The following is a 26,589-nucleotide window of genomic DNA, read 5'->3' on the forward strand; positions in this document are numbered from 1 at the left end:
TATTTGCTTTTGTCATGCCTGTGACTGAGATAAAATAATTTGACAGTATGGATTTCCATCAAGTCATGCATGTTTTTTCCCTTTTATTGGAACAGGGCGGTGGTGGCAGCAGTTACAGTCTGCACGACCCGTTTCTTTATTTCCCTTTTGAAAAGGCAGGTTTGATTTTCTTGCATTTACTTGTCATTTTAGAGCTGATGGGGGGGGGGCAAAATAAAGTGTCACGCTTGGCTCTCAGTTCTTTCAGGGTATCCTTATTTGTAGTTTGCCCTTGATTTCATTAAGGAGACTTTTAATGAGTCCTTTGAGGTTTTTGCCCATTTTTATCATGCATTTGAATTCACGGTATCAAACCACCATTTTTGTATTTTTGTATTTTTTTGTCCTGTTCAAGGAAACAAAAAAGCTAAGGAAGTGAAATGTGATGCATTGTGATGTTGAAGTGAGATTGCTTGCTGAATGGCTAACTTTGCACATTAGTTAACATATTAACATATTCTTATATTTAACGACACCCTTGAGGTAAACTTGAGATTTGCCCGGAGTTAACAAGTTCAAGGCTCTTTATGTTGTTAGGCTTTATTAGGCTTTATTGTAAAAACGTGACCAAAATTTAAACCGCTCATTTATAAAATGTTTTTACTTCAAATACATAAGTACATTTAATATCAGAATATTACTTTTGATACTTAAGTACAGCAAAGATCAGATACTTTACTTTCACTCAACTAATATTCTACAAGGTGACTTTAACTTTTAACCAAAATTATTTTCTGTTTAACTACTTTTACGCTAGTATCGCTTTCAGATACTTAAACAAGACCGGTCACTTGTACAGAAAACCTTAGAGAAATGAAGTAAGGTGGCCATTGATCTGTGCACATCTAATAACAGACTTCAAAATCCAAATTTCAAACAAGGCATGACACACACAAGAGCTACTAAAGAAAACAAAGTGAATGCTTACAAAAAAAGAAAGACCGTTATTTAAACCCCCAAGAGGCTGCAGATAGATTATCCTTTAGGAAATGGAAAAAAACAAACAAACAAAAAAAAACAGAATATGTTCAGTCTCTGTTGTAAAAGCATTACCTTTCATACACAGCTTTTAAGTAATATAGTGAGATGAAAGGTAGCAACCAAACAGGGAAATACAGTGCAACATCCAAAGATTGAAAAAAAAAAAAAGAATACAAATTGGAGTTTGGCCAAAATCTGCAAGACATGCTATATGATACATGATATTTTCGTTGTTAAATAATGCTTCCAAAAGGAAATGGGATGCACACAGGTTCCACTGTATTTCACAGTAAGCACTATGAAGGCCATCTTTTCCCCCCCACTTCTGACTTAAGAATGTGACAAATATGCTTCCAGGCTAGTGCCTTTTTTCCCCTACACGTCTCAACATCCTTTGAGTGCCGCCTCCTGTTTCCAAAAAATATCTTCTCACTTTCTGATGTCGAAACAATGAGATGTATAATTAGCTCCAAAGCTCTGCTGTGTTGCAAAAATGCGAACAGCACAGCGCTTATCGCTGCACAGCAGACAATAGTACACGACAGTCGACGGGCCGGTCAGACTGAAGTGCCTCTGGCTCGTGGCTGATGGCGGCCGCTGGCCTCAGTCGAACGCTTCCAAAATATCGCCTCACAGCTGGACCCGTCATGCTTTCTCAGAAAACGGCAAATACTCGCAGAGAGCAGGGTTAGCAAAACAGTACACGGATAGCCACGAGGTGGTATTGTTATTTTTAGGATTTATAGGAGAAAGTTTTTCCTGTGCCTACAAGTTGGAGTGGCACATACACAATCAGTGATGGGCACAGCTGTAATGTGATTACACTGAGGAGTCACAAGAGCCTGAAGCATTAATGGATTTCACTATTTGCCAAAGCACTTGCTTTGCTGCTTAATTGGCGTGAAGCGACGCCTAATGCCGGGGGCCAAAGAAAGAGTTTGGAAAATAAAGTTGAGCCACGGAAATATACGATGTTGCCTATTCAGGGTCGCACGGAAGGGTCATGCCAATGTGCGTTATTTTCCTGGATCAAACACCTGCTCGATGTCTTATGAACATTACACTTTGCATGATTTCAAGTTATTAATACACAACTCGGCTCTGCTTTTTTTTCCTCCCAGCCCAAACTTGAGCGATCAATAGAACAAATTCAAAAGCATCTCTAAGCTCAGAGGACAATCAAAAGTGCCGTTTTGCCGGGGTGGAGGTCTGCGCTCTATTGACCTCTCTTAGTTGTTGTCTTTTGATTTATTCAAAAGGCGTAAATGTTTAGGAGAGCATTAGTTTCTTTGTGAAATAAATATTTGATTGTTTCCACCATCGACAATGGGGGAAAAAAAAGAAATAATTGATGAAGTTTCCGGATCATCAATGAAACCCACTTCTTCGAAAGCCCGTCCCTACGCACACGATACTTTGCGTTTCTTGAAAAACAAAGCTCTAAAAAATGCAACACAAGCATTGAGACGCTGTTCCATTTTCTCGACAATTCAGCAGAGACTTCCCCGAGCAAATACGAGCCGAGTTCTGCAGGGAGATTTTGTAATGACTTCACTTCAGCACTGCATCACATTCTTGAAATGGATGGAATCTATTTTTATGCTAAGAATTTGCATTCCAGAGAAATTTGTGAATATTTGATGGCTCCGGCTGTTTCAACAGGAGGACCCACAGACAGCTGGAGGATGCGGGCGAACTGCTTCAGGCATCAAATGCTCTTTCATGTGCCACCTAAATCTGTTGTGTGCTCGTAGTACAGTTCAATTTAACCAGTCGGGGACTGACGGACAAGACAAATATTAGATTTAAAGCAGATCAAACAGATCTTGGAATCTCAAATAAAAAGCGGCGATATGTTAGGTTAGGCTCATTATGAACATACTTTTTGCTGTGTGCGTAGTTTAAAATGTGCTACGACTTTTTCCTTTCTTACAAAATTTGGGCTCCACTTAACAGGAATACATTTGGCTTTAAACTGACTATTCACTACCCATACACCAGCAGCTGGTTGTCATAGAAACTAGTGGCACACATCATTTAAACAAAAGTAGTGAAACAACTTGCTACAACTGTGTTGTTGTAGCAAGGGAAAATAAAGAAAGTTCGACCCAAAATTGAGAAAAAAAAGATCAAATTTTAGTTTTAATAAAATGATCTTCAATTTTGACTAGATAAAACAAGAATTAGCTGGTACTCGGGGTTGCACGGCGACATAATTTAACTATAATGTGATGAAAGTCTCACTTTTGGCGACTAAATCGGTTCAGCCCCGATGCTGTATTTCCTTTTCCCCTGTAATATTTGATTGTGGTTTCCTTAATTTACAGCATGAGTGATCATCACACGATGTCACAGAGCAATGCACGCGACAGAGAGAAAATATAGCGGTTACCCCAAGATTGCATCATGTGGATTACAGAAGGGGCCACGAGGTGAATCAAACAGTGTTGAAGGCGAAGGAAAGGAAGAGACACCAGGGTGACGCTAAGGACGAAAGGATTTCTCCAGGGCACCTTCTCATGTTGCAATGCTGTATAACATCTTTACTACACCCGCCTCTCAACACTTTACTGTAATATAAAACGCTGCGTAAACTCAACCTGACATTTTCACACATTCTACCTGCTACCGTATTCAACATTTAAAGGGATTTTTATTTTTATTGTTTTCTCAAGATGCTGCAGCTCCTCTGAAATCGTGTTTTAGTTCGTAATAAAAAAAAAAAAAAACGTCTCAATTGTTTACTAATATTATAAACCTAAAGTCTGTAAAATAGACATACCTATCTATCCATTCTTCGTCGATTTACTGCATTTAAAATATGCAGATGAAATGGTGTATATATAATAATAATAATAATGAACCACAGGTGAAGAGGCTAATTGCTCCAAACACTCACTTACCTAATAGTTTGGTAGTAACATCGTTACATTGCAGGACACATATACTGTAGACAAACAACCTTTTCTATGCAAATTCACACCTATGGACAATTCCATGTGAATCTTACATCCATGTTTTTGGAATGTGGGAGGAAGCCATTGTCCAATGCAAACTCCAAACAGGATTGGAACCCTTACAACTGTGAAGCATATGAACTAACCATTAGTCCTGGAATCTAAAGCACTTGCAAAATAATTTTTTCCAAGAGAAATGTTTCAATTGCCCTAACAAAACCAAAGACAAAAACAACAACAAATAGATAAATAAATAAATAAACTGCCTGAACTCTTAAGGAAATCATAACATACATGCCTCTGCACAACTTTCCATCAAAACCTGCTTACGAATGTTAAAAACATCTTTTTGGCAGACGTGCAAACAAATGTGTTTAAGAACAAGCTGGGGAGCAGAAGGCAACTTCAGTGAGGGAGGAATTTAAACCGGAATTTACACCTACGTGTCTTAACATACATCTCGGCTTTCCTGAAGAAAAGGTCGTCAGTGCTGCGGGAAATAGAAAGTAGGGCACGAGGACTGTAATTATTAGTGTGGGCGGAGACAAATCATACATCAGTGAACTCGACATGAACTTACAATCACTGTTTAGCGCATGTAATATTATCATTTCAGAGGGTGGGAAAATCTTGCCCAGGAGCTCTTTAATATGCTGTTTTAAAGGGTAAAGATTTAAACAGCATTCACCATAGAAATACCTTATGTGCTACTACAGTGATTCTCAAAGTGTGCCATGTAAAGGAAACAAAACAATACATTGACTTGACAAAGTCTTTCATTTTTTTCGGTGAGTGCATTTAATGATAAACGTTTGGTGTGAGACGCATAAGAGTCAGCCTAAGAAAGCTTTCAATAGAGCGGCAAGATGGAGATGATCATCTTTGCAGCATCTGTATCAATGTTTGCTTGTGGATTTGCGGTGTCGCGGCTCATCACCGCTTGGCTATACTTCCAGTTTTATCGCGTTCACTGATGAATTCATAATGAGCCAAGGGTGGAAGCGTGCACTTGGATACAAAATCTCAATTATAACTAGCTTTGATGAATATTATTTCTCGGGCCACAGTAAATCATTTCTGCCCTGTCTGGCCTCAGCCTCTAATCCACCACACCTCCATCACAACCCCCATCTGGAAGTGCTGACTAAATAAAAGTGGAGGATACACAGTACAAAAAGGACAACTAAAGCCTACTGACTTCAACTGAAGGTATATGCTGACTGGAGAAGACGCGGTCTGGCCTTTTTGATGCTTTATACGAAGATAAAAATGAGTCAAAGCGGTCACTCAGCAGGTTACCTCATTAGATCAATTACGTTTAAGGGATTAGATTCACACACTGACAGCTTTATACATAGACTGCTCATTAGTGAGTCGTCAGGCCTGCCCACCGTGGACACGAGGGCTGATCCAAGCAGGTGGCGACAGGCTTTCTTCACCTTTTAAATACTGTAGACCGCCCTGGTGAATGTCGTAATGTCAAATTCGCGTAAGATGCAAACATGTTCCTAATATAGTTGTGACCTTCTGTATGTTCTACACTTAATCCAATACTCATCAACCAGCAGATGACAATGGTCTACTTTGTATTCGAAATGTACAACCCCAATTCCAATGAAGTTGGGACCTTGTGTTAAAAACAGAATACGATGATTTGAAAATCATGTTCAACCTATATTTAATTGAATACACTACAAAGACAAGATATTTCATGTTCAAACTGATAAACGTTATTATTTTTTGCAAATAATCATTAACTTGGAATTTTATGGCGGCAACACGTTCCAAAAAAGCTGGGACAGGGTCATGTTTACCACTCTGTTACATCACCTTTTCTTTGAACAACATTCAATAAGCGAGGACACTAATTGTTGAAGCTTTGTAGGTGGAATTCTTTCCCAGCTGTTCAACAGTCCGGGGTCTCCGTTGTCATATTTTACGCTTCATAATGCGCCACACATTTTCAATGTGAGACCGGTCTGGACTGCAGGCAGGCCAGTCTAGTACCCGCACTCTTTAACTGCGAAGCCACGCTGTCATAACACATGCAGAATATGGTTTGGCATTGTCTTGCTGAAATAAGCAGGGGCGTCCATGCTTGGATGGCAGCATATGTTTCTCCAAAACCTGTATGTACCTTTCAGTATTAATGGTGCCTTCACAGATGTGTAAGTTACCCATGCCATTGGCACTAACACAGCCACATACCATCACAGATGCTGGCTTTTGAACTTTGCGTCCATAACAGTCCGGATGTTTCTTTTCCTCTTTGGCCCGGGGGACACGACGTCCACAATTTCCCAAAACAATTTGAAATGTTGACTTGTCGGACCACAGAACACTTTTCCACTTTGCATCAGTCCGTCTTAGATGAGCTAGGGCCCAGAGAAGCCGGCGGCGTTTCTGGGTGTTGTTGATAAATGGCTTTGGCTTCGCATAGTAGAGTTTCAAGTTGCACTTACGGCTGTAGCGCCGAACTGTATTTACTGACATTGGTTTTCTGAAGTGTTCCTGAGCCCATGTGGGGCTTTACACATTGATGTCGGTTTTTGAAGCAATGCCGCCTGAGGGATCGAAGGTCACGGGCGTTCAATGTTGGTTTTCGGCCTTGCCGCTTACATGCAGCGATTTCTCCAGATTCTCTGAACCTTTTGATGATATTATGGACCGTAGATGATGAAATCCTGACATTCCTTGCAATTGTACGTTGAGGAACATTTTCCTTAAACTGTTCGTTTATTTTGTCACGCACTTCACAAAGAGGTGAACCTCGCCCCATCTTTGCTTGTGAATGACTGAGCAATTCAGGGAAGCTCCTTTCATACCCAATCATGGCACCCACCTGTTCCCAATTAGCCTGTTCACCTGTGGGATGTTCCAAATAGGTGTTTGAGGAGCATTCCTCAACTTTCTCACTCTTTTTTGCCACCTGTCCCAGCTTTTTGGGAACGTGTTGCAGCCATAAAATTCTAAGTTAATGATTATTTGCTAAAAACAATAAAGTCTATCAGTTTATTGCATTCTGTTTTTATTCATGTTTAACACAACGTCCCAACTTCATTGGAATCGGGGTAGTAAAAGAGAAAGAATTGAGTAAAAGAAAGAATAGAGTAGCAGACACAAATGATAACACTACCTTGACTAACAAGGGCTCCAACCTTTTCAAGTAACAAGCCGGGTCGATTCTTTTCTTTGCTTTGTGTTGGGAGTCAAAAATTTAATTACGAGCGAGCTTCAGATACATCACAGCTCGAGTGAAGTGCAAACAAAGGAGATCGCCGATCTACTTTCCGGAGTTTACTGAACGGGACAAATACAATGAGTTTACATAAAACGACACAAATAATGAGTTCCAGGGTCAATTGTCACTAGACATGGGCCTGTATCAGATTCGAACGGTATGCTAACCTTAAGCAAAAATATCACCGTTTCACGGTATTACAATCACAATTAATGTATTTTCTTTTTGAATAAAATACAAAAAAAAAATTTCCCCATTGAATGCAATCAATTTTATTTTTAAACTCCATATGTAGTATTTGGTACACTGGTAAATTGAAAAATAAATAAATAAAAATAAATAAAATCAAAATATAGTGCTACAGTAACAGTACTTATTTCTCAGATAATGAGTAGTTACGTCTGTGCTTTTCTCCACTTTGTGAAGTACCGTCTGAATGGAAACAAGCTTATGTTCGTCATGCTAGTAGTTAGCCATGTTAGCATTGGTAGCTAGTCCATAGTATTTGTTTCACCAACTGTGGACACGCTCACTCTGGTTCCAAACACTTTTTTTTTCAAGACAGTGTTACCTTAGTATATTTACATTACCTTGGCTTTGTCAAAGATGAGTGGGCGGCGCTCTCGTAATGTAATATCGTATTGGAAGTAGCAGCCACTCTCCTCTACAAGTCGCAGCACCCCAAAAATTCCCAAAAAGAGCTACCGTAACTTCTTCCACAAGGGGAAAAGTCGCAAGACTAGTGGAAAGTCTTATCGCTTTTGAAACTGTGAATTTGGAAAACCCCGGTATAACTCTAAACCGGTTAACAGGCTTATGCCTAACTGTCGCCCTCATAAAACTTTCTTAACTGTAGAACCAACACGTTATGTAACATTTTAACATTCTTAAGTGTCCTAAAAGTAAAAGACAAGCCCTATAGAAGATGGATGGATGAGTATAAAGACCAGCACTTTAATATAAAACAATACAACAGTTTTTTGTTTTTTTACCCTGTCTTAAAGCCATGGTAATAAAAATGTTCCTGATTTCCTGAGGCAAATTCCAAATTGTAAAACCATTGGATGTGTGAGAAATATTCTGTATTGACTCATCATATAATTCCCGATCATATCATCAATCAGAAAACATATTTCCTGTTTAGTTGAATGTTAATTTAAACCAAAAAAAATACAAAAAATAAATCTTCAAGTGTTCATCATTTCTTGCCATCATTCAGCCAACAAATCCCTCCAGGTTTAATGCGCCTCTGACGTGTCTATTTGTAGCTTCAGCGATAAATAAACCTTTGCTCGTGGAGTATTTCATGGTCTCGTAGTGTTTGTGACAAATTGCATCAGACATTCAGGTTTAAACACAAAGAGACGTCTTTGAGTGCTATGCGCCGTGAGGAAATGACAGTATACACTTGTTCATGCAGAAGATGAAAAGATGGAACAGAATTGCACGGGGGTGTTGGAGATGTAGCCCACTTTCACACTTTGCGACATTAATAATGAAAACACGGGTAGAAGGAAGAACGTGAACTGAAATCACATATTCAAAACATTTGGATGGAAAGCGGAGAAATAGCCAACAACAACAGCTTTTCTCAAAATTGCGTTCGTCTGTAAGTGTACTGAAAGTTTAACACGCAAAAAATTGCATTTAAATGAACCCTCTTTTTATTATTGATAGTTGGAGGACTGTGGTGCTGATAACCAGTATACATGTTAAATTTACATTTTGAAATGTATCTTTGTTTGTAGGTGGCTTTAAACAATTGCAGTTTTATTTGGATTTTACTGTGGACACAATCAAGAAAAACGTCATCGAAAGTGCATATTTTTGTATGAAGAAAAGGAGGAAAGCAAATTGAGAATATGTGCACTGGGGAACTTTATCTATTTAGTAGAATTTGCCAAGGGACATCTGCTGAATTGCTACTTTACGCCTGATTTGCACGCCGTCATGATTTTCTCCTCTGGATTAAATGTAATTAATTGTTTTCATGAGCAAACATCCTCCAGTGCGCCCATATTCCCGTAGTCTGAGTTTAACCGAATTTCTACCCCGCTTTGCACTCATCACCCCAGACACTCTCCGTCACAGCGTCTGAATTATTGCCTACAGGCTGCTGTACTGGCAGATGATTCAGACTTTTAATAAATGGCGAGCGCAATATTTGTAGCAACCAAAGTCAAATGAATCTCCAACTGAGAGAAGGCTGGAGGGAAATCTCCCGGTAGCTAGTGACACATCCAATCAATCTGAGCAATATGATTTCCCTCACATAAAGACAACAACAAAGGTACAATGCACAGAACATTCACATGGGAATTTTAAAGAAGATAAAGCACTTTTATCGTGATACCACTACAGATTCTTTATAATTATGGGATACTTTCTCCTGGTTAGTATCCACAACCATAGCGATACATTTTTTTCTTCTTCCTATCACCGTAATAGCAGCACCGATGTTTTCACACATCGTAAGCCTGCAGCTACGTTTGCAAAAAACAAAAAACAAAACTGTGATTGTAAAGACTGGAAGGCCTGCACAAGACTTCACGAGTTTTATATCCTACAAAAAAACGGAAAATGAGGAAAACATAACCCGAAGAAACTTTCACCCAATGTTAAGAAAACAGTTAATCATTGAATATGGATGCTTAAAATCGAATGTGTTGCTTTGCCTTGGCCCGAGGACCCCTAATATGTTTTCTTAACATTTTGGGATATCTTGTTCAGTGTTACAAAACGAAACACATACTGGCGGAAATAAGGCCTCTATTGATTTAAATACTTTTGTGTTTGTTTCCAGGCTCCCGTGTGCGTCTTGAATGCCCTTATTATTATCTTAAAGTTTGTTCAATAAAGCGATTGAAAGTGCATCAGCAGCTGTGTCTATCCTTGGCCAGAAAATTCTGTTTCTACTGTATGTGCAAAGCTCGTACTTGACCAAGTTGCATACCAAATCCTGCACAACACCAAGCCCACATACTGAACAATACACACAAGCACATCCGTGGAAACACAAAAAGCTCACTGCTCCGATTTCCCTCATTTATTCTGCCGCTTTATCCATTGTCGCTCTTCAAAATGGCATCAGATAAATGTCCAAATTTAACTGTCCTCAGCACATGAGCGGAAACGCTGATTATCCGAGCTTCTCTACTGATGTGATGGGCGGATTTGCTGGTAGCCATCTTTGGAACCGTCACAATCATTTGGGGATAAATCATCGTTGTGGTAATCACAAGCTCCCGCAAGCCTCCTGGCCATTCAGTGAGGCAACACAATGGAAGACACAAATCCTTAGTGGTCAAAGCAAGCCTTCAAACAAACTGCTTTTTAATGAACAGCCCGATCGTGAAGAGCTTTGCTGAAAAAAATGTCCATCCATTACTTCTACATGACAATCATTATTAGTGCTTTGGAAAAAGGAAGAGACGAATGTGGGATCTTTGAGACCAATGAGTCTTGGCGGGAAAGTAAACCAAGGCAAATCTCTTACGTTCACAATGATGACACCTTCAGGAGCAACCGGAGGTTTGATATCCGTCTCACCGATATTGAAACAGGAATCATTGTCCAGCTGCGTTATGGCAAATCCCTCCCCCGTCAGCCACACAACCCCCACAACTGACAGTATATGCATGCATACCTCTTAATCAATCAGGTGAATCTTAAGTCTTCAGCTTGCCCAGACACTTTGTACAACTTTGTAGGTTTGGGGAATTCCCCTTCTGTTCAGTCTGTTCACGTTGGCTTGAGCGAGGACAGAGATTGTGAGCAAGTAGCTCCTCTCTCTGGTCCGTCGTGGTGAGTGAACTCTGACCTGACAAATGTTCTTCTGGATGAACGGGCATAAACTCCCACAGACGCGCTGCAACATCTTGTTGAGATGAACGGAAGCCGTTAGAGTTGCAAAGGGTCGACCGGCTCAATGACTTTTTCCTGTAGGCGTAATGGCCAGATATACAGGTCTAATTATTTTTGTTGATACAGTGATCTCTCATCATCAAATATAGTTGGCATATGCAATTTCATCTTTGGAGCTGGTATGAAAAGATACAGCCATTTTTTGCACTGGATAGAACTAAACGTTATATTATTGCTACCGTGGATTGAAAGTGAGAAATGCCGTTCCGGTTTGTCTTTCCCAAACCAATTAGAGACTCAGCAGGGGACGTCGCTCGCCTCAAGTCCACAGCATCATCTGATCAGCTGCGATGCAACTGCGCCGACTGTGGAAAAACGGATTTACGACACGCTTTACTGGAGCATCTGTGTGATGACAGAATTTCTACAGTAAATCATCCGGGACATTGCATTTGGGTTATTGCCGCAAATCTAAAAGCTCACACCCGAATGCAAATACATAAATCGGCATGATATCTGTTAAAGACCCTGTGAAGCGAATTTGTGGATTTATTTCTCAATACATTATACATGTTTGAAGATAACTGCAACCCATGTGAAAAGTAGTACTCAAATGTGAAGCTATTGCGTTAAACTATTTTTCACCATTTAGGTTTTCCTGATTTTTGGGGGGAGGGGCGTGGCTAGACAGGGTCAATTGAAACAAATGGCTTCAGGTTGGCATGGCCTCGTTGTCGGCTGTTGTCAACTGTCACATCACAAAGAAAAAAGCAGAGGAGGGGGAATCTTTTTTTTTAAGTTGAACATGACAGCCAACATGTTGACAGGGAATTTGTGCTAGCATGGCCACTTTAGAGCTCCTTGTTATTGTGACGTGAAAAAGCCCTGAGTTGCCTCGGTGGGGTATACATTACAGCCACCGGAGCCTTTAAGCTGATATATTTTCACGGCTCAAACATGTAGTTGTGTGTATGCATAAGAAAGATGCTAGATGAACTAGCATCAATTTTTCCTGGTCTGAGAAGTGTTATTTAATTGACAGTTGGGTGGGCAGTGGATTCAGCGCATTCAGGGGACACATCCACAGCATTTGAGCTGCTTCATTTTTCACGATGGTGATTTTTTTTTAATCAATCGAATTTGGCAGGGTTGATAACATTACTCTTTTCTCTCTGGTGTCGCAAATTTAGAAGAGATTTCTTTTCACTTTAAAGCCCTTTTACTGCATATTGTATTCAGGTCAGGTTGTAGAAAACAGTCCTACAAATGATTCAATGTGAATACATAGAAAATGAGACGAAGTCACGGAACAAACGCATACAAATTATTTTCGATACCACATATCCTTTGGAGAACCACAGGGAGGAGGAGCAAGGAGCCTAGGCTAGTTGACTTGTGCGCCGTGCGTGGCCACGCCCTCATCTCACGCCCATCAATCAAGGGACAGACACAAAAACAAACCATTGAAACTAATGGCCAATTTAAGTTGAGTCTCTTATGAACAAAAGCCTTGCTTAATCATGCCCTTCACGTGACTACTCCATTTTCTCTGCATGCAAACTAACAACTTATTATTTTCCCCAAATAAAACCAAAAGCATTGACAAGCACAAAGGACACAGTGTTCTCTGGACTGTAAGGAAAGCACAGACATAGAGGTGCTACATTTTTCCACGACTTTTGGTTTTGCAGTACAGTGGAAGGCAATGAGCACAGCGGCACAGCCCTCGTGGTGGGCGTGTGTGAACCTGCACTGTCTAACTCACCAATAAATTCCCTTAGGCTGACTACAACGTGATAAAAGATGGAGTTCAAACAGCTTATGTGCTGTTGCCATGTTGCTTTGTCGCGGCAACAGGATACTTTGCAATGTCACATTGTGCTTCTCCTCCCACACTTTTCCTAAACAGACCGCAGCAAGCCAGCTGCAATAAACGTTCTTTGCATGCTCTTTAGTCTGGGACCCAATATCGGTGCACTAAAACTAAGTGCATGCTCAGTTGGTAGATGTGTTAATAGTGCATCAGTGTGGAAGTCACGGCTTCTGCAAAATGCCAAGGTCAGAATATCTGAGATGAGAACATGACTTCTATGCTTGTCGCACTGTGAAATACAGGCAGAAAATGTATTTTAACAGAGACTTGTGAAAGTGCCCTAATAACTGTCTCTGCAGCTGACTGTTGATGCCGCTGGCCACTATTACTAATAGCTGAAATACAGGCTCTTGGGGCAATTACTGTAATTTTTTTTCCTCTAAAAAATTGTCAAAAGTCAATAGTGCGTATTATACATAGGTACAGGGGCAACTGGGGGGAAAAACCGTTCACATAAAAATGTATGCCGCCATCTAGAGGTTATGAAAAAGCTGTACACTTTCATTCTAATATGCCACCGCCACCTAGTGGTTATAAAAAAGGTGTAGCCTACACTTTAATTCCAATATGACAGGGGTACATATGACTGCATATATGTACAATTGTGCTCAGTTTACATACCCTGGCGGAATTTGTGAAATATTTATTTATTATTATTTTTTTTTAAATATGACTGAACAACAACTGGCGGCACGGTGGTCGACTGGTTAGAGCGTCAGCCTCACAGTTCTGAGGACCCGGGTTCAATCCCCGGCCCCGCCTGTGTGGATGGATGAACAACAACCCATCCATCCATCCATTTTCTGAGCCGCTTCTCCTCACTAGGGTCGCGGGCGTGCTGGAGCCTATCCCAGGTGTCATCGGGCAGGAGGCGGGGTACACCCTGAACTGGTTGCCAGCCAATCGCAGAGCACATACAAACAAACAAACAACCATTCACACTCACAGTCACAGTCACACCTACGGGCAATTTCGAGTCTCCAATTTATGCATGTTTTTGGGACGGGGGAGGAAACCGGAGTGCCCGGAGAAAACCCACGCAGGCACGGGGAGAACATGCAAACTCCACACAGGCGGGGCCGGGGATTGAACCCGGGTCCTCAGAACTGTGAGGCTGACGCTCTAACCAGTCGGCCACCGTGCCGCTTGAACACCAACCATCATGATTTTTTTTTTTTTATGTTTTGTTTAATGATAATGCTTTTCTGAAATGCTTGACCGTTTAATTGGAATCCCATTAAAATAAAATTAAATGTGTTTCGCCTGGTCCTTCATGTTTTCTTTAAAGAATTGTACCCATCTTACAAATTCTGGCTGGGTAATCAAACATATGAGCACAACTGTGTGTTTTCTAATTTACTAAATCAAATTAGGGCCGTGAATTTCAAAATAAGAGCAAGGAAATTTAAAAAAGTATTACGTGTTCAAATAAAGTGCTTAACTTCAGAAGAATTCTTTGAAAAAAACCTAAAAACTACAGAAAATACTTCGTGTTTTGATCATATGGGTAGAAGAAAAATGCATTATACATAGGTAGAAGGGATTTCCAGAATTCTGAGGTCAACTTTTGGGGTGATATTAGAGTATATGGAACATCCAGACAGTGGCGTGTCCTCAAAGTGACATGTAATAATGTAGTGACAGCATTGAAAATACTATGAAGAAGCTTGAATCATCCCACCCATAGTTTTATATCAACAACCAACTTTAAGGCTGGAAAAACAGGAGCTAATATATAGTGGGTATTAATTTGATCCATGTTGTGCCCCTTCACTTTGCTTGGCAGTTATGAAATACAACCGATCCAAAGCAGCCATCCACCACAACCTTAATAAAGCCACTGACTGCACACGTGCTGCTGAGACGACGAGAGAGTGAAGGAGTTTGGTATGCAAAAGGATCGACCACACTAATTACAGGATATCTGTCCTACTTTTTAATGTGGCATAAAAAGACAAAGACGCTACAGCAAGCTGATAAATACCTCAAGGTGGTTATTGTCTCATGCAAAAAAGGAGGAAAAAAAGCAGAAAGTTAAATGTAATTTAAATGAAATTTTGCACATGAAATTGATAATGACATTTAGTGGTCAGAAGAAAAACCTTGTCGTACACTTGGGCCGAAAATCTCAAATAATGCTCGCTCAACTGAGTGTTGACTTCAGCAGATTGTGCGTGCGGTTTGTAGCCGTGTTGTCTTTGAGCTAACAAGATTGCGGCGCAATTGGCAACTTGGGTAAAAGTGGTGGCCACTGTCGTATTTAGAAGAGGTTTTCTCCACTTGAGGTGGTGCTGATAGGTTTCGCCATGTAAAATTTGGGAAAGCACGGCAAGTGTGAACTAAACTAAAGGTAATGAAATGGGAAGTGTGAGTGGACGAGGCAAACAAACATTACAGAGTTACTCCTATACGCAAGGAACCACTTAAAAGCCATCCTTTGCCCGATTGAACTCATCCTGCGTGTGTGGGAATTGGATGAATGTACCCATCCTGCACAACATTGCGTGGGGACAACACACCTGAAAAACTGCTCTGGGAGAGACCACACAGATTGCCACAGTGCACTGAAATGACCCAGATGCCACCGAAACATGGCTGATGACGTACGCACAACAACTGCTGACGGCAGCCAGAGGAGTAACGTGGAAGTGACCCTTATTCAAATCAAAGGAGCATAGAGTCAGTCCAGGCCTAGTAAACACTATGTAAAGTTTAATATTCGGGTTATTTATTCATTATTGTTTGCGTCTGTTGTCACACGTGTGTAGCTGTTACACGTTTGTTCACTTTTCTTTTCTTTGAGAGTTCAGCGAGGCAAGCGACCAGCAAGTCCGACTTATCTACTCCTTGAAACACTTGGGCCGGTCTGCCAGGTCCAATGAATTATGATATGACACGTGGATTTATACACACATGACAGCAATTGTCAGATGTAAATATGCCCGCTAGTGACTGTGAGCACTATAATTTACAACATCAAATTCATCTTATTGGACGCTTAAAGGGATAACGCTTGGCTGCATCATTCTTGCATTCCGTTAGCCTAATAGCATAATTGCCCAAGTCATTTTAAAATGTTTTCGGAAAGAAAACAAACAAACAAATAAATAATAGTAGAGTTGCCACTATTCAACCTTTGAAGATTATCATTACCTGGATGACTTTGATTCTACACGGATATGAAGAATAAAACCCAATTTTTAGCACACACACATTGGTATTTTTTTTGTTTATTGGGATTGTGACAGTAAGTAAAAAAGGACTTAGGCAATTATGTTATTAGGCTCATGAGTTGATCTACCTGGTCCAAAATCCAGAAGGAGATGCATGGTTTGTCATGCTGTACATACATTTTTTTAATATATTAGGAAATGACATCACAAGTACATGCAGTTTTTGGCACAGAACAGCCCCACATTATTGGGAAATATTAGTTTCTGAGCTGTCTCAGCTCAAAGGTCAATGTGGGCAACCTGCATTACTAAAACAAATGTCAATTTTATTATTAGAATTTTTTTTTTTTTATTGGCACCGTGGCATCGTTTCAATAACGAGCTGCTAATTTGGAATATTGCACACAGAGTTGTTCCGATCTGATCGTGTCCTTGGAAATCAGGGCTGATCACAGAATTTTCGGGTTGAAAAGGATTTGCAAATCATGGTATTCTGTTTTTATTTATGTTTTACACAATGTCCCAACTTCATTGGAATTGGAGTATGTGTGTGTGAAACATTTTATCTTTCAATACACCGTTCCCTTTTTCAAATAAAGGACAAATAAATCAAACGTAAAATAAGGCCCACCCTTGAGGTGCTGGACTGTGATGGGAGAACTTTACGTTTCGATTAAATGACGCTGAAAACGAGTTTGCTGAAGTCAACTAGTGCCTGAATGTTGACATGTGCCGCTGTGGTTATGGTTTATAAACAGTTCACTTCCCCGTATATATATGTGTGTGTGCGTGTTATGTGGCAAACACTTAACGTTTTAACGAATGTAATAAACACTTAACTCTCCCTTAAGTGTCCCAGTTCGTCACCAGCCACCATTGACGCTATTTCAACTTGAGACCTGCACGAAGACCCCCGCACCACCACCATGTAACACCACATGATGACAAGAACAACTCTTTTAAAGACTCAGGAGAGAGAGAGAAATTATCTGGGTGTAATCAAGCATACAAAAACCGTAGACCAGAAGTGGCTGAAAGGCTGGAAGGAAGCAGAAAAAGAATTCCAGGCATCCAAGGTCTATGCATATGCTCCAAGGTCAGTTATTTTTACACAGGTGGTTTCATAAAACTATGAAAAAGGTGGAGGTTAATGGAGTTGTGACACATTAACACACACACACGAGCAGATAGAGTATTATGGGTGTTTTCCTGTCAGTAGTTTAATTTACGATGAATGTCACACTGTGTTTTTTGTTCCCTCTCGAAGAGCAGACTGCTGATTTGAGCTTAGGTATTATGTAAATTAACCCGAGAGGTGCAAACACTGAAAATCAGAGCAGCCTATCTTAAAAAAAGCATCACATAATTAGCGTCAAATCAACGTTAAGAAAAGTCATTTCCAAAATCAGCTCCTGGCTTCCAAGCGTTGTACTTTGCTATTGTCAGTGATTTAGATGCTGTTACTCAGACGTGACGCGCAATTAGCGTTTCAGCCTACAAGTCCAAGGATGAGTGCCATTACACTCACACCTCGCTCTGCATCCTCCTCCAAAATAATGACATTCGGTTCAAAATGCAGTGGTGCCTTAAGGTACGACTTTAATGCCCTCCCAAAATAACAAAAACGACATTTTAATGTGTTTATCAACGACAAAAATAACCCTATGTATTGTACTTTATAAAAACATACAGTACAGTAATGAGAGAATTAAATAGAATAAAAAACAAAAAACAAAGCAGCTTTGGTCACACTTTGCACATTGTGCTGCTCATTCTGGTGTGCTTGTTTGTTTTTGGCGCAGTGTAAGACAGACACAGATATACTGTAGCCTACTATGCTAAGCCCCTGTCTCGGCTTCTCAGTACGGCAGAAATATTAGTCGTTCGTGTATTGTTATATTATCTGTCTGCATATGTCTGCATATGTCTGTCTGCATATGTTGCTGCACCGTTGCTGTTCAGACATCCATTGCTCAAAGCGTAACAACGACACCACCACATACAGTAGATGCTAATTGTTAGCCCGTGTGCCTATGGCGTTTCCCATTGTATGTTAGCATTAAAGTAGCGGAGGTTATGCGGGTGTTTTAAAAACAGGATTTTGTTTTCTTTTTTTATGTTTAGTTTGACAATACCCTTCAGCTGAGAGTGGCAATAAAAAACTTGAAGGCACCACTGTATTCATATTCAGCAAATTTGTGTTTTTTTTTTTTTTACATTATACAGCTACAGTAGAGGACAGCCTTTGTGATGCAGTGCAGTTCTACAGCCACTATATTATTGATAAATTGACGGCGTCAATCAAAGCTGAGCATGGTTATTTTTGCAAAGGCATGAATTTGGAATATTGGATCAGTTTTGGATCAGCTGTGGTGGACATTGAATAGTCAGAAATATATAAGGCTACAGTCTAGTTTATATGTGCCGTGGGATGTGTTATGTGTACATACACTTCATTTTGCAACAGTCTGAACAAAGATTAGGTAATAAAATTTTTTTTTTTTTTTAAAAACAGTGAAACCAATTAAGGCTTGCACACAAGCACGCACACACCCTGAGTGCTGAAAAAGCCTTCACAACTTTCCACTGCAGATGAAGTCATGCATGAGGCTAGTCGGGATTATATTTGCTTTACCTTGTATGTGTTGATTGACCACATTCTCCAGGCGATCAAGTCTCTCCATGAGCCGGAGAGTGTCTCCTGATCTTTTGTCCCCCTCCTCGAACTTTCTCTCGGGGAAAGGCACGGGCACTTTGATGTAAATATTGGCGATGTAATTAGTCACCCAGCCGACATAGAGCAGACACACAATGTTGGTCATGCCGCTCAGGATCACGCATGTGGACACCAAAGTTTTGGTTCTCCTGGTGCAAGCCATGCCCACATCCCTCCATGCAGGTTGGAAAACCCTCAAAAATAAAAAAAATATATATTAAAAAAAACTAACAAAAAAAACCCCACTAAACACTACAATCTCCACGCAGAAAAAAAAAAAATAAAGTTAAATGAATCCCTGAGATAATCCGAAATCTTCAATTCTGGCTTGTACCATACAGGTGAACGCTACCTCTGTCGAGCCATCGCAAAGCTCCGGCAGGTCCAAGAACATTTGCCGAAGAGGGAGCGGAAGAAGCCGCAAGAAGCAGAGAGGCGGCCAGCATCTGGCTGCAGCCAATGGGAGGCGTGAAGAGGACGGACCGGCTCCGTGCAGCACGCCTCCCCTCCTCCACCCCGCTCTCACTCTTTCACAATTCACTCATCTTTGTAAAGTAAGTGCAAACATACCAATTTAGTTACTGTACTTAAATTGAGTATTTACTTTTCGGATGACTTTTTACTCGAACTCCCTACATTTGAAAGTAGATATATGAACTTTCTACTTCTTATTTTGACAAAAGTAGGCCACTTTAAGTACAGAGAGTTGTTTTCTCAGTAGGAGCACTATGCAGGTTAATTAAAAAAAAAAAAGAAACGATTAAGACGGGTATTGCATATAAATTACTTCTATTCAAGTACGTTATCAAAGTCTGTACTTTTTTTTTTTTTTTTTTTTACTTTTTTCAGGAAATGATTTAAATCAGTACTTCTACTTTAACCAGAATCTTTTTTTTTAAAGAAGTATTTGTACTTCTACTTAAGAATGGCGTGTGATTACTTTTCGTCACGTCTGCTGTCCATCTGACGATAAACTGTGATGTACAGATTGTCACTCTGTTCCACCCCGATCCTATAGGTGGCAGCAGAGATGCAGCTGCACTCATGGCAGGTGGGGCAGTGCCCGCTTCTTTCACTTCATTTCTCTCACATATATGATGTATCCATCTTTCTATATTCAGAAACAGCGAGCAATCATGTTTGAGTCATTTGATTAAAAATAAAAAAATTAAAAAAATCACGGTGTCGAGTGCAATAGAAACAAAAATGGTGGTTATTTAAATTTTTTTTTAAATACAAAGTCTTGGTAAGACGCAGTGAAATGCTATAAAGCATTACAACATTAAGCTAAATGTAATAACACAATAAGGATCATTACATAATACAAGTAATAATAATAATAATAATAATAATAATAATGTACTGTACTCCAAGATCAATTGTTTTACTTCCCAATAATTTCAACGAGTGCTCTCAGAGACAGATCGGATAGGGACTGAATGAGGACACAGGCAGAGACATTAGTGCTGGGTTCATGTTACAGCTCCGGTCAGTCTGGACTGGAAACAGGAGTTGAAAAACATCCATCCGTTTTCTATGCCATTTGCTCTCATGAGGTGAGCTGGAGCCGATTCCGATTCTAAATCTGGACGAGTCACCAGCAAGAGCGTATATACAGCAGACAAACAACGATTCGTACTCACAATCACACTTATGTGCGATTTAGTCTTCAGTGAACCTAACAGGCATGTTTCCGGGAATGTGGGGAGGAAACCAGAGTACCAGGAGAAAACCCATGCAAGCACGGGGAGAATATGCAAACTCCACACAGGACGGTCGGCGCCAACATTCAGTCCCAGAACCTCAGAACTGTGAGGCAGTTGTGTTAACCACTTGAATAGTATGCTGCCAGCTTCAGAATATTCCCATAAAAAAAAAAAAAAATTATAACAACAATACCTAACTAGAATTATGATTTCATATGTACTGTACCTGTGGCTAAAAAGCGAAGCGTGTCGAGTCTCCGTTGACGAAATACACAAAAGCTTTCATAACAATAATTACCTTTCCTGGTCGAAGCCATGCAGTACCAATATAGTATTCTGTATATAGTCTACATACTGTATATTATATTATTTGCTATTATTTCCAGTAATAGCAAACTTTCATATGACCCCATGGCCGAAAAAGAAAAAGTGTGGATAGTCTCAATTAATGAATGGAGCCAATAGCCTCTCAAATATTCGCACGCTTGCCTTTTTTTTTTTTTCTTTTTTCCTTCCTCGTTCGTTTCCTCTCTTTGTATTATTACAGGATAGCTGCAGCTGCCAGGGCAACCGTGCCATGGTAAATGGGACGATTGCCCTGGGTTTTCTCCGGTTTCCTCCCACATCCCGAAAAACATGCAGGGTAGGTTAATTAAAGACTCTAAATTGCCCGTAGGTGTGAATGTGAGTGCGAATGGTTGTTTGTTTATATGTGCCCTGTGATTGGCTGGCAACCAGTTGAAGGTGTACCCCGCCTCTCGCCCGCAGTTAGCTGGGATCGGCTCCAGCCTACTTGCGACCCTAGTGAGGATAAGCGGTGTGGAAAATAGAAGGATGAATGGATGGAATTATGTTGTCAATCACAGGGCATAGAAATGTTTTACGTCAGTGCGGCAGACTCTAATTTTAGTGGAATGAAAACAAAAAACATTTGTGTGATTTTTGAGTGTGGATGCAGAGGAAAAAGACACATAATCTTCTATCAGAGACACAATGGATTGGAATAATTTTACTTCAAATCCATAAATCATTTCACTTAAACCAAACATCTACAATAGCCGATCATTTGTATTTCCATACAAAGCAGACTTCCCAGATTGATACTTCTCCTCCACAATTCCAGGTACGGTAAGTAAGCACCACCTTTGTGCGCGTTCAGCGGCAGTCGTTTGCGGCTCCCAGAACAGGAGCGTGCTGAACATTCAGCGCCGGAGACAGGATGAGAAAGGCGTCCCTTCTATTTGCGAGTTGAATGTGATGAAAGTCCGTTATTCGATTTTCTCGCTGGTCTAATGACTTCCCGTAACCCAAGAGGTTGTGCTGAAAGTCAATAAATTGTAGGATTTCAGCTCCCCTGCGGTACAAACGATGCTTTGGTGTGCCATTAAGCTCAGGATGCTGGCTTGCACCCGAAGTTATTTACAACAATGGAGCTCTGACAGCACTGTAATAATGTGATGATTAACTGATCAGATGGATTACACTAAAAAAATAATTGCCTTGTCTCTTGAACAAGACTAGCAAGTAAAAACATTTTTCATTTATGTAAAAATGACAATTGTAGCTTTTCCAAGTTTTCTTTTTGCAATTAAAGTAGTATTCTTAAAGATTAGACAAGATGAGCAATTGTTGAGAAAACAAATCATTAAATTCAGCCTCAGCGGGGCTCTTATTTGAGTGATTACGCATTATAGTAGAGCATTGTCATTTTCATATTGTTAAAATTACACATTTAAGTTGCAAAACATTTTCATTTTCAACAACAGGCCTTCACATACACCCTCCACATTTCTACTTCCCGGGAGCAATAATACTGTCATTTGTTTTGCATCAGAAGATTTGCCTCGAAATGTAAATGTAATATATATAAATGTAATATATATAAATTTGGGTCTCCGTGGCGAACACAAAAACTTGGGGCCATATTCTCCCATGTGCGTGAAAGGGAAAAGGTCCTAATATTTTTTAGTTGCGCTCATTCCCCCATCAACTTGATGTACCTCCAAAAACGTATTCAGTAACCAGCACTGTGTTGTGGTTAAATTACTTTTATTTGATTTATTTCATACAGAATAATAATTTAAATTTAAAAAAAAAAAACGGTCTTCTTCAAAGCGTATGAGTAGCCGGAGCAATATGATATCTTCACATATGACAGAATAAGCCTTTTGCGCAATAGGGGAAATTCCACTTTTACAGGACCTCACCAGAAGATGAAAAATATCCATATACAGTATATCAAGAATATACACAATACATATGTATTTACATCAAGGCAACATACTGTTGACGTATAAGCAGCATCAGCAGCAGTGTATGTGGTGACTGTACATGAATAAATAAGCACTATGTACAGTATGCATGTGTGATGTGAATTAAACAGAAGGCAGCAAGAATAAATAAGCGCTGGAGTGATATACTGTGCATGAATAACTAAATGATATAGTGTTATATATACTGTTGTGAGATGATTTAGCACAGTGTTGGAAGATTGCACTTGCTAATTGTTCAATGAAATTGCTCTCGGGAGCATGATATGTGGGTGTCACTATAAAATGTGGTGAGGTATTAGTGCTATATCATATATATATCATCCGTTAAAGCCGTTTGTCCATTCATTTGATGCATTTCTTTCCCCATAGCCTAAAAACACCCAGCACAGTACTAAATAATTGTAAATAAAATTGACCTGAACTTAACTTTAAACATTGTTGTGATTGTCTAATACTGCCTTGAAAGTTCCGTGATTGCTGGTGCTTGGGGAGAGGTGATAATGGCGTGCAGCTGGTGGAAGAAATTTGTTGTGTCGGCGAGTCGAGGGGTCGCTTTTATGAACCGTGAAGTTAGCGTGCTTCCTTTTCCCACTTCCGTTAATGCCATTGAGAAGGGCTTGGCAAAAAAACAACAACTGTATACTGTACCAAAATCAATATAGAATGTTTGAAAGAGGAGACACGAGCACCCGTGTAAATAACAGCCATAGATATCAACAGGTACATATGACACGCCCTTATGTCCATGCCGTCGGCCCTGCCAACATGGCCGCCACGAAGGCATGTTGGTTAGTCTTTGTATGTGTGACAACATCGGCACCATCCGGAAAATACTGGTACCAGTCGTCGCTGTTTGTTGATTGCACCAGTAAACAACAGCGGCCAATTCTGGAACTAACGGACTTTGTCCGATACAAGTGGTCGTTTTGCGTACCCACCGGACACTATTGTCCGTTAAATTCAAAGTCTGTTGTTTCCAGGTCTGTTAAATTGTGGTTCCGCTATACTTAAATAATGATTCACTCAAAATGTATCGTACATAAAAGGTTTTTAAAATTTTTTACCGAAATAAAAGTTCCAAAACAAGGCAGGGATTATTTCACATATCACTCGAGGGATCCTGCATATCGCTATTGGTACTAGCACCACACCTTAAGAATCACTGTCTTATTAATATTTGTAGTATATAAATGATTTATGGTATATTTTAGATCATCTTCTATTTGAAGTGTTTATTTGAAGAGGACTTTTCCAAAATGAGATATCATTCCATTCATTCACTTAATTTTAACTTTAACGATTAACTTTTGTTGATGATCAGACTGAGCCAAAGAATTGTTTTAACAGGATAAGATATATATTTTTAAATATTATATAAAATATAAAAATATTATATTAAATATAAATATTACATATTTTTTCTCAGAATAATCCAAGTGGATTAATAACGTTTCAAATATGGCTTCATTTATTGTTTCATAATATTTCAAGGCCATATTTTTATTAAAAAATTTTTTTTATAAACATTATTACATAGTTTGTGTAGTGTAAATGTCCTGATAGCAAAAACTGTGGTCATGAAGATGATCTGAAAGCAAAGTCCATGAACAATTGCAGCATATTTCTTTTAAAGTGGAGCCGAATGAACCATTCGGTCCAGTTAAGTTTGTCAAAGAATGCTTGGGAAAATAAACCCTGATCAGTAAGAGAGTGAAGGTAGGTCGCTCAGAATCACACTTGCGGGCAATTTAGATCCCTTAGTGAATCTAACATACCGTACATCTTTTGGAACTGTGGGAGGAAACAAATATGTTACATTTGTCTAAATGTAGTTGAGCTGTGTTAATTCAGAGTTTGTTAGAAATGGAAGGTCTTAAATGTTGTGGAAATTGGATTTTCACTGTATGGTATGTCATTTATTTATGTAGTTCAGAATTGACCTGCAACAGTGGTACAACCCATTGCATATCTAGGCCTCAGTCTGGGTTTCAGAGTGGAGTGTGGGTGTCAAGCGGAAAAATATATAAATAAGAAAAAAGAGCATCAGCTTGAGCAAAAGCATGATGTTCCCCAACGCAAGGCTGCCAAAACAAGTGATGTCATCGGAAATCTAAGAGATGTGTTCCAAACTAACACAAACCACACTGCTGCTGGGTGTAAGCAATGTTTTTACTGTAGGTATAGTTGACTTCAGTTCTTCTGGTTCTTCAGTCCATGAGGTCAATGCCACATTTAATCTGAGTGTGATTAATTAGAGTGTGAGAAAGGTTATCCCGTAATCATGGATGCATGCTCTGAGAGATGAAGACACGGCCACTGAAGGTTATCAAGCTTTGGAGACAGCAACCGTTAATCAGCCAAGCACAAACACATTACCAAAAACAGTACATTAGATTGTGACAGCGCCGACAAATGTTTTTCTCACTCGAATCCAGCGAGTCAAATTATAGGGAAGAAGGTATTAATAAAACTTGCCCACACTCACCACCTCCTTCCCGCTGAGCTGACCCTTTATTTCGAAGTTTCAGTGGGTGGGGTACCAGCAAGAGAAAGGAAATTCCCCTTGAGATGAGGAATCATTTAATTCATGTCTGACTGCAAGTGCCGCTCAATGAATTGAAATTGAAAAAGAAATGATTCATTCTTCCTCATTTTGGGATTAACACCAAAATCCTCTTATGGTTTTGATACTGTTTGAATATAATAGAATTAAATGAGTCCTTTAGCATGATGGAACTGGTCATTGTGTACAATCGAATGATCATTGGAGAGTTGCGGCACTGTATGCCAATGTGTTTCTTTCAATTTAATGTCCCTAAAATACTTCTCTCACAGGGAGAGTTTGTAATTTTCTCGTATTTGTTAAAACTGTCATTAGAACCTGACAGTACATGAGTAAAAAAATAAAATAAATAAATAAATAAAAAATAAAAATACAAAATAAAAAATCCCTCTCTGGCTTGTGCGTCTAATTTGATTTGCAGAAAAAAACACCCACCTGAAGAAAAACAACCAATCATAGGCAGAAGGTGTGGCTGGCAAGGGCCCAATCATTTCTACTGCTCTTGTGGACACACTCACGCTGACCTTGGGCTTCAGGAGCTTTGCTGAAACTGGCGGAATAGCCACCTCCAGAAAATTCAAAAAAGCCCATCCCTCGTTTGCCAACTTTTGGGCATACAATAAGACTAGCAAACAGAAGCAGAGTGAACGGACCGCAGACAGCCGAGAGGATTCAGAAGTGACGCGGAATTTGCAACATTTCTGAAAAACAGTTAAGTTTATCACCTCTTTTTGATTTTCAATTAATTGTACATTCCAAAAACTGAGACTTTAAACCGATAACATTTAGTGGTATAGTAACACTCCATTAAGGTCATACTACCAATTTAGCAGCCGTGGCTAACGTTGGCTAGTTTACAGTGGTAATGCTAGCTCAGTATTCCTAGCGCTGCTATTTTGTTGAAGATAAATATGCATTCTCCGTCACTATTTACTACTATCATGACTACGCACTTTCATAATCCCATGCCACTCGATATGGCCAAGTTTGAGAATTGTGCTGGAGCAAATTATTGATGGGTGTGGCTTTGGTCAAAGCCTTGCGGGGGTGTAGAGACAAGTAAAGTGAGGCTACTTTCAAATCTTGCTAGCAGTTTTAACACCGCAGATTTTCCCTTCAATAGAAATCCAAAATGCTAAATATTGTCTACCTTTTCTCTGCTCACGTGCTTTTACTGTTTCTTCTTTTAAACAAGGTGCCTTA

At 39.7% G+C, this 26,589-nt stretch overlaps 1 protein-coding gene across 1 annotated transcript in view; it reads right to left on the bottom strand.

Moving 5' to 3' along the window:
• The window catches only part of galnt18b (UDP-N-acetyl-alpha-D-galactosamine:polypeptide N-acetylgalactosaminyltransferase 18b), a 66,108-nt gene extending 46,873 nt beyond the window's left edge, over window positions 1-19,235 (bottom strand). Inside the window, exon 1 of the mRNA XM_061753666.1 lies at window positions 18,764-19,235. Within this exon, the coding sequence (XP_061609650.1) occupies window positions 18,764-19,007 (244 nt within the window). The 5' untranslated portion in view covers window positions 19,008-19,235. The remainder of the gene's footprint in view (window positions 1-18,763) is intronic.
• Between the last annotated feature and the right edge of the window lie 7,354 nt (window positions 19,236-26,589).

Source organism: Phyllopteryx taeniolatus, chromosome 2 (assembly GCF_024500385.1).
Source record: "Phyllopteryx taeniolatus isolate TA_2022b chromosome 2, UOR_Ptae_1.2, whole genome shotgun sequence".
In the NCBI taxonomy this organism is placed as follows: domain Eukaryota; kingdom Metazoa; phylum Chordata; class Actinopteri; order Syngnathiformes; family Syngnathidae; genus Phyllopteryx; species Phyllopteryx taeniolatus.